The sequence below is a fragment of the Limulus polyphemus genome, unplaced genomic scaffold, assembly GCF_000517525.1.
Source record: "Limulus polyphemus unplaced genomic scaffold, Limulus_polyphemus-2.1.2 Scaffold3062, whole genome shotgun sequence".
Lineage (NCBI taxonomy): Eukaryota > Metazoa > Arthropoda > Merostomata > Xiphosura > Limulidae > Limulus > Limulus polyphemus.
Window position 1 is genome coordinate 13,516 of NW_013668672.1, and position 10,080 is coordinate 23,595.

A 10,080-nucleotide genomic window follows, 5' to 3' on the forward strand; every position below is an offset into this window, starting at 1 on the left:
GTGTCATAATCTTGTTTATAATCAAACTTCGTTTTCCTTCGAACACATCGATTGCTAATATCTCTTACTTGTTCAAAATACCTAAAAGGCACTCACACCATTATAAAAATGTTAATTTAATTTATGTATATATATATCTTATTGGTGCATGTAACCATCCCAAAACCAAAGCACTTAACTTTATTATTAACAGTGTCCGAGTTTCTGTTATTGGTGCATGCAACCATACCAAAACCAAAGCATTCAGTTTCATTATTAACAGAGACAGAGTTTCTACATTATTGGTGCATGCAACCATACCAAAACCAAAGCATTCAGTTTTATTATTAACAGAGACAGAGTTTCTACATTATTGGTGCATGCAACCTTCCCACATCATTTAATTGTGTTATTGACAGTGTCTGAATTTCTGTTATTAGTGCATGCAACCATCCCAACACTAAATTTTGTTATTAACAGTGTCAGATTTCTACATTAAAAGACACTCAATAAAGAATAAACAAATATTTATATACCGGCTGCTTGATCAACCATTCTATTACATGTAACCCCATTACTTACATACGTACTGAATTAACTTACCTGATAAATCAAGGAATCAATATTAAGAGCTTGAAACCAAGGCCAGGTGTCTAAACAAAGGTGATTTGAAAGACGACCAAGTTCTGAAACATTTTATGAAGTCATTAAATGTATAATTTTTTTAAACTTCAAACTTTAGATTTATCTGTTATTATAAAGAACATAGTATCTCATTACCTAAAAAAAATATATATTTTTTATAACCTTTAGTGTATACTGATAATACAATTTTCTGCAAGTAAAAGATAACTGACAGAACACGAACAACTAGTTTTGGTGTGTGTGTTCTGTAAGTAAAGATTATTATTAATATTACTGTTTAAATCAATATATATGTGTATGTTTATTAATTGTTTATTTTTTTACATATACAAAGATTATTTTGGATTGTTATCTTAGCATGTGGATTTAGGACTAACTTAATTTTCCAAGAAATATTATTAAGATTATAATATCATCCACTTGATGAATTAATGCCTTCTAAACATTACAAGTTCTCGCTATTTTAACGAATTTGATGAGGCAGAACCCATGTTGAGACAAAGTTTGAAGATGACTTGAATGGACAATAAAGAAAACTTTATTACAAGTTTAGCATAGTAACAAATATACAATGTTTTTACTCAATAATAACAAAACCTTGTTGAAATGTTTTACATTTGTTACTATGTTAAATTTGTAATAAGGTTTTCTTCATTGCCCATTCAAGTCATCTTCAAAGTTTCATGAGAAATATTTTATGATGGTATATACTTCAAGTTATATACAATTAGCTTTCATTATTTTTTGCTTGCTGTCATCAAAAGTTACCTTTGTAAATTATTCTAGCTCACACTTAACATTTTATCATGTTCAACTTCTTTATAGATCCCTTTACGTCCGAATACACGCAAGTATTAACTAAAAGGTTTTATTTAACAGGCAATAACCAAAAAATGACAACAATTTCCTACTAAAAATCTTGTGGCATTACAGTTCTAATCACAATTATACTAATATTCAGATGTTGAATAAAAAAAGTGACTGTTATTAAAGTCTGCTGCTTTGTTTAACACAAATTACCTTTTTCTAAGTAGTTGTTACTGTGAAGAAGCTCCCAACACTTCAAGGCTGTCACGAACGACTGGGTAAGAGCAATTTTGGTATCTGCCGATGCTTTTCTTCTCAGTGTTATTACTGGTACTTTATTCACCTAAAAGACGATAAGTGAAGTACAATTATTAATTACTGACAGGGTACAAAATGTTAAAACATTATAGGTCCTCACACAGTTAACAACTTATGGGCTTGAATACACAACAGGTATCAACAATTATCAGAAGGCAAAAGAAAAGGTCACCAACACAGGTGATCGAATCACTGTGAATATAATTTACTGGACTATATTCAGCCTACACTCATCATCATCATCATCATAACCATCTATTATAGCACAGTATGTCTGTAGGAAAGAAAAGGCTACTATATATAATATCAAAATATATTTTACCTCATTTCCAAGTTTTCTTCTCTTTGATGAAGACCTATACAACAACAACAAATGTTTATCAAAATGGAAGGAAAATTATTAACTATAAATACATACTTCTGAACACAAAATGTTGTCATTTATTGTACTTTTACAATCAATACATGCACTCGTGGCACAGACTTGCTGTTTGTGTTTTTATTTTAAAATATTTTTTTCTCAGTGTCATCTGTTACATAAATAAATCTTGGTATATATGATATGGTTTCAAACAAATTTTTGACAAAAGAAACCAGTTCTACATCATTATCTTTATTTCAGTAAAAATAACTTATTACTGATGCTGATTTATGCAATGTAATTTTTTTGCAAACAGATAAGAAAAAGTTTTAACTTTTACAAACCAGTACTAAAATGTGTGTATTTTACAGCTTAGTGTGGCATACTCTTCAACTTAATACTTAGCATGTCTGGTTTGAATACACATATATAACATTTACTTATATTCTGCTGAGAGACTTTAAAGGTAAAGTGCTATCCTGGAAAACAGTATTCATTATTATCTCTAATTAGAGAATGTATGAAACATTCTTCAAGTAAGAATTTTAAAGCGTCTAATAAACCCTAAAGCTTGCAATACATACACGTATGTTTAACAAAGTTATTCTATAGTGACAACTATAACAAAATGTGTTAATTTATGGTGTAAATTAGTTCATGTTTCATGCTTAAACGACCATCCAATCTAGTCGTACAGCTTACTTTATACTAGTGTAGAAGGACAACAATAATAAAACTTTCCAGATAAACAAAATTCCAAAGTATTTTAGTGCTTTGAAAAAATAATCTTTCTTTCTGCAATTCAGAATTTGGCATTAAAATTGAAACTTTTAATTATAAAATAGTAAATATACGTACTGAAGAGTATTCTGATGTAAATAATTATACTTACGTGCTTTCAGTATCTTGGCTTTTCCTGTGTTGTTCAAGTCCCTCAACAAGGACATAGTGAGGCTCTCCTTGATTTGAGCCTATTCAAAAAACATAGGTAGTGATGACATAAAAGGTACGTTTTTACCTACAATTAAAATAACTGTGAAGAAATGATTACCTTAGACATTTTATAAATGAACAAAGCAGACAAATACATTTATTATCTTACATAAAACTTGATGGTCTAGTTTAAAACTGTTAGTGTTGAAGTTCGTATTAGCCTCAAGACTTATAGCTTGTGTGTGATCAAGCACAAAATTACAAATGAAGTTCGTATTAGCCTCAGGGCTTATAGCTTGTGTGTGTTCAAGCACAAAATTACAAAGTGAAGTTTGTATTAGCCTCAAAACTTATAGCTTGTGTGTGATCAAACACAAAATTACAAAGTGAAGTTTGTATTAGCCTCAAGGCTTATAGCTTGTGTGTGTTCAAGCACAAAATTACAAAATGAGGTTTGTATTAGCCTCAAAACTTATAGCTTGTGTGTGTTCAAGCACAAAATTACAAAGTGAAGTTCGTATTAGCCTCAAGGCTTATAGCTTGTGTGTGTTCAAGCACAAAATTACAAAGTGAAGTTCGTATTAGCCTCAAGGCTTATAGCTTGTATGTGTTCAAGCACAAAATTACAAAGTGGATTAACTGCACTGTACCTACTGAGGGTTATATAAACCAGATTTTTATCATTATTTAAGCTCTTGACCTTACTGCACAGTCACTGACATTATAAGAATATGTAAAAATTAAAAAAATCCTGTTTTATTTTGAAAACAGTGAAGATATAACCAAGTGTTACAGTAAAATCATTGAAGTTTATCAAAATATAAATGACCTAAGAAAATTAAGGTTGTTTATATGTTATGTTTGATGACATTATTCTGAAAATTTCATTGTTTCCAGTTCGAAATGTGTTTTTTATTTCTTTTTTCGCAGTGTGATTTCTATATCAAACAGACATCTTTTTAACTGTACTTTTATATTCAATTGCAAAATTAAACAAATTTTTGAATGCTAATAATTTTCTCTGAATGAAATTTTATCATATTACATGAAATCTATTTTAATAAATCTTATACATTCTTCTATAGATTTTGTTCTTTTCAAATTAAATTTTTGGATGTTATATACAATCTTGCATGTATCAACCATGATTTATTAGATGGTTGTATAACATACCTTTTCGGTTGATTATAGCATACAGTAGTTGCCGAAATACTCTTATATCAAATGATTGCCAAATTCCTCATTTTTCATTAAAAAAAAATACTGATTTCTTAGGAATATTTTAATGGAATTTCAAGACTCATCCAATTGAGTTATCCAAGAAATATATCTTTAAAATGATGAAATTTCACAAAATTAATATAGCCCATTAAAACAAAAGTCAAAATAACTTTTGTGAAGTTTACTTTAATGGTTGTTTAGCTCACTGGAGCTTTTAAAATTTGATTATAATTATTTTAAATAGTGATACTGTAACACTGAGGCATAGGCTTAACAGTATTAGAGCCTATTAAATGTGTGTGATAAGCCAGGTTGATATACTTTCAACTTTCATCAATGAAAATTATAAAATTAAAACTTGCATTAACCAAGATGAATTTGTTTAGTTTATTACCCCAAAAATTAGGTAAAATTGCAAGAGATTGGTTAAGTTTCTAAAATACAAATCTATGAGTTATAAAACTTGCATGTTTTGTAAATAGACAAAACAGACAAACACACACAAGTAATATATACCTTGGTTTCTTGTTGGATTGATATGAGCTCCGAAATGACACAAACAATGTAGAAACAGTACAATTGTACAGAAGAAAACCTGAACATAAAATACAAGTTTGTCAGTATATTTTGAGTTAGAAAACAACAATGCCAAAATTCACATTATATAACTCACACGTTCCACAAAAACTATGCAAATAGCCATCTGAGCACAGTTTAGAACTTAGAAGGAAGGCAACTAGATAACATCAACCACTGATAATTTTAGGGCTACTCTTATTTGACTGAATAGTGGGATTTGTCTTTCACTCTTATAGTCCACCCATAGCTCCAAAATGTGTGGCAACAGGATACAAATCATGAACCCTTGGATTCACAGCCTGGACATGTTAGCCACTAGGCAATACTCAGCCCAAAAAACACCAATCTTTCCTTACATATATCTTTAACACCAACATGTAACTTATTTGATCTAAACGGGATCTGCAAACGTTTTTCATCCAAAAACACAACACAGAAATAGTATTTTTACTTACAACATTACTTAGTTCACAACATCTTGGATCTACAGTTAATTTGATAAGACTAATTTGTTAATGTTTAAATTGATACCCAGTTTTAAAGAAGTTATTTTCTAAGATCTTATGTTATTAATTATTAAATTCAGACTCATGAAGAGTAGACATTAATACAGCAACATGAAAAACTAGCCTAAAATATTCATGTTCCCTCATACATTTTGAACAAACCTGACCAACAACTATAAATATTATCAGCTCATAATTTCTAAGTAAACCAAAAAATACAGTTGCCTAATGCATTTAGTGTTTACAAGAAGATATACAAACTACTTTAAAATACTATTTTTTTAAAGGAAAGCTAGCTTGTAATGAGATGCAGGTCATGTTTTTTGGCATACGTATAAGATATTTTGAGATATTAAATCATGCATGTCTTCTGAGCTATTGATCTATTTAATAATAGGTAGGCAAACAAAGATTTATCAGCATAAGGAAAAGTTTTATTAATGGTGGAACATACCATACGGTCCTAGCAACATCAGCCATATCTGGCAAGGTCTATTAACTGTTCATATACTTGACCAGAGTTGACCTCTACTTGTATCCTGTCATCTGCTGACTCCATGTCTGTCACATTTAATCCCTGTGTCTTTTGTACTTGTAACGATATATATAACTTGTATTGCCATGTACTGATCATACCCGAAGAAGACAGACCAATGTTCTGTCGAAACATGTAGTATGTTCCACCATCAGTAAAACTTTTCCTGATGCTTTTAACTCATTGTTTTCTGCCTATTATTATATTAGCATAATGTGTTTCCTTACCCCAGTATTGACCTATTTATTGGATGAAAATGTAGATAAAGAAACATGTAATGTAAAAATATTCAATTAATGTTTTGAAGCATTGGGTTCTGTTCTCACTATGTTACTTAGCTCAAGGTCATAAAATGTAGTTTTACACTTGACAATTGTATAAGTACAATAAGGTTACAATAATGCTACATTTAAAATTGAATACAAATACGTACAACTCATATAAAAAATTAAATATACATTAAAACAAACTTTTCTAAATATAACTTGTGACACCTGTTTGCTGTTAAGGGAATTTGTATCATCAACACTGTGTCCTATCCTTCCAGCCGTGGCTTCGCTCATCTCACTGCTAGCGAGGACAGGATTTCTCCTAAGGACAAAAGACATGATCTGTTGCCACAGGCTATCGCTGTTGTGGGGAGTTTCCGAGCACTCTGCAAACATCTCGACTAATTCCCAGCCCAGTTTACGGCCAGCAGCATGTAGAAGAGAAAATAAGTGTGTCCATGGCTGTTCAATAGATCCTTCTTTGGTGAGGTCCCCAGATCGTGATCCACTATAATAATCCAAGAATATATTAAATACAGCTTTGTATTAAAATATCTTAAAGCCAATTACATTACTTAAAGGTAGACTTGTGGTCAGACATTCACATATGTGCTAGGTCCACTTAGAATAAAAACAAAATTATACAGCTTTTTATAAATCAGAATTTTTTTGATAAGATGGGTGAACTATGTCCTCCTGGAGTTTTAATGCACATATTTAAAGTGTCTGAATAATAATAATAATACACAACACATATATACATAAACCATGTGATTTAGAAGTCCATTGGCATGCAAATAATTCAGAAATGGAAAGCATATGAAAAAAAACTGTTACTGTTATGGAATAAGGACTCACTTGCAACAATACCACTGAGGTCGTTCAAGGTCACGTCCTTCGTAAATGTTATTAACATACATCATAAATCAAGAATGTCAAAGGCACATATGCCCATACTGCTCGTATGTGTAAACAAACCTGGGAAATGTAGCCATTGACATACTTCCTATCATTTGATGTGAAGGATGACTTTCATCTGGGACACTGGATACAACAGAACCATGTTTAATTGTTCAACTGAATACTGTACACTCTTATTTAGATGACTTGGGAACAGTTGTAGTAGAGTGTAGATATACCAAACAAAGAAAGGATGCAACAGATATAAATATGTTTACAAGCTATTTAACTATTTCAGCTTGTACCTGATGATGACTTTACGGGCAAATCATGGTAGTAACAAATGAAATATTTTTGAAATGTACAACAGTCTTTATTTTTCTATTTAATTATGGAATTTCACCAAGTACCAAAAGTTTCGAGTATTAATCATTCTTCGGCCTACTTCATTGGATATTAAAATAGCTGCAAAATTAGTTTAGTCACGTGAAATGTACAAAACTCGAAATTTATATAAAAGCCTAAATTTACGAAAGAAAACTATTATTCTGGACAAAATACATGGAAAAATTTCAAAATTTAGGAAAATCTTCTTCTTCATCAGCTGTTATCTTTCTTTAGTTGGGCTTCTCTTTGGATGTCTTTCAATCGTGTACCTGTCTCATCCATGTCACTCCTTACTAGATCTTGGTCTTTCTTTTTCTCAATCAGCTGCCATATTGTTACCTTTCCTCCCAGTCAACATTCCTCACATCTAGATACGTATCCTGTCCACCTCCAATGTTTTTCTATTACCACTTATACTACATACTCTATCTAATCCAGACCTTTGTAGTTGTTTTCCTTCTGTTTATCCATCTGCAGATTTTGCTCCTATAATCCACTGGTTAAACACACCTTTCTTTGTATATATAAAATATTATCTATTTTTCCAAATGCTGTCCATTTGTCTTGTTCTTATTTTTTATTCAATTTTTATTTCTCAATACCAATACAAAATAATATATTCATCTATTTATTCATACTTATCAACTTTCTGGGTCTATTTTTCCATCTTACAACATTAATTAAACATTACTTTTGTTTTAAACATATTATCAATCCAGTCTAATCACTTTTACTTTTTATCTGTTTGAGCCATAATTCCAATTTATAAGGGCAGCAGGCTATCATTATCTAATGTCATGCATACTTACCCAACTTAAATCAAGACGTCTATATAATTGATACTTGAAACTATCAGTACTTGGTGAAACTCCGTAATTTCATAATTGAAAAAAAAAACAACAACAAGACAATCATACGTTTCACAAATACTGAACCTAAGTTGTTGAGTTGCTAAGCATTGTTTTATTTTCAGTCTTTTGTATAAAACAGTTAATCTTGCTGTACTAGCTTGTTTTATGTAATTGATACTTGAAACTGTCGGTACTTGGTGAAACTCCGTAATAACAGAATTGAGGAAAAGACAATTGTACATTTCACAAATCCCTATTAGACCCACTGTTTCCTATACTAATGCTCCTGCTTACAAAATAGCACAGAATGCCCAAAATATGTTTTTAAATCTAACTGATTTTAAACCTAAGTTGGATATAAAAAAACTCTTTGGAGCTTGAAGAAAAAAAAATTATGTAGAGATACCGAATAAAGCCAGAATTGTTTCTTTTGATGTTTGTAGTCTGTTCATCAGTATATCTGTTAGTGATGTAATGGATATAGAAAAAAAGTAAACCCTGTTCAAGCCCAGGAATTAAAAACAATAATAACCACCTGCCTAGATCAGAACTAGATCAAATATATAGACAGAATGAACAATTGTCTTGTTTTTCCTCAATTCGGCAAGATGTCTATTATTCCAATGTAGTTTCTTGGATACTTTTTGTAAAGCTGCAATAAGCACTTTCAGAGATTTTGTATCTCTCTGTACAATTCCTTATCTGAAGGAAACTGAAAGGTAAGAAATTAAAGTTCTACAAGAAACCACATCAGCAATTTGGTCTGGGATGTGGATGATTTTTAAGTTGATATATCTAGAAATGATATTACTATAAAGTTCTCCTCAGCTTTTTTGTTAATGGTGAAAACTTTAGAATTAACAGTGTTTAATGCTGACGTGTAAAACATATATATTCTATCACTAACACTTCTCATCAATAAAAAATTGTTAAGCAACAGACATTACTATGTCTGATGTTTTTCTCCTGTTATTTGAAGTTTTGTCTACTACTCAAATGTTTTTGTAAACACTCAGCTCAAGCATAGCGAAGGAAAACGTTTTTATCATTGCAATGATTTAAACATAATAAATAATTTTCAGAACTAAACATAAAAGGAAAGAGTAATGTTTTCAAAAAATATATAAATGTTATAATTTGTTTTGTTTTTTATTGTTACAGAACTTTAAAATAATGTACTTAAGTAATAATGTATTTTTGTTAAGTTGAAAACCTACCTTTTAGCAGTCTTACTATCAATGTCTTGTTCCTGACTGCTGTAACAACCATAGAACTCCACAGATTTTTGCAAGAGACGATACATTTGTTTAGTGGGGATTTGGATGTCTTTATTCTGAAGTATCAAAGGTATGACATCATAAACTAGAAAAAAAGAAAAAAGAATCAATATATTTTGAATTACCTACTTAAAAAACAAATATGAGAGGGTCAAATTTTTCCTGGTTTTTATATGAAGAAAAAAAACACAATTAGTTTTAAAAGATCTTTATAAAAAGATACTTTAAAAAACATCCTTCAAAAATCTAATTATTAATTATAGAAAAATTTAAAGTTATTTCTTTGATATATGGATAGAAACATTAAATAATTCTTAACATTAGTTATGAAAATTTTTTTTTCTGAAATACATTTTTTAATTAATATAATTTTAATTGTTTACACAATTAATAAAAAAAGATCTTTTGATAAGTCTGTATAGTAGAGCGGCTGGTATGGGTATTAAAAACTTTAATTAAAATAAAGTACAAGAACAACGTTTCAACCTTCTTAGGTCATCTTCAACACTTCT

The 10,080-nt window shown here is 30.1% G+C and overlaps 1 protein-coding gene across 3 annotated transcripts in view; it reads right to left on the minus strand.

The window, feature by feature from the left end:
* Positions 1–10,080, minus strand: part of LOC106468578 (integrator complex subunit 10-like) — a 34,657-nt gene that overhangs the window by 13,411 nt on the left and 11,166 nt on the right. For all 3 annotated transcript variants that reach the window (XM_013929013.2, XM_022396917.1, XM_022396916.1), the window contains exons 8-14: positions 9,509–9,653; positions 6,379–6,661; positions 4,781–4,859; positions 3,003–3,081; positions 2,072–2,105; positions 1,645–1,774; positions 583–665 (exon numbers count right to left, since the gene is read on the minus strand). In XM_013929013.2, the coding sequence (XP_013784467.1) occupies positions 583–665; positions 1,645–1,774; positions 2,072–2,105; positions 3,003–3,081; positions 4,781–4,859; positions 6,379–6,661; positions 9,509–9,653 (833 nt within the window). The remainder of the gene's footprint in view (positions 1–582; positions 666–1,644; positions 1,775–2,071; positions 2,106–3,002; positions 3,082–4,780; positions 4,860–6,378; positions 6,662–9,508; positions 9,654–10,080) is intronic.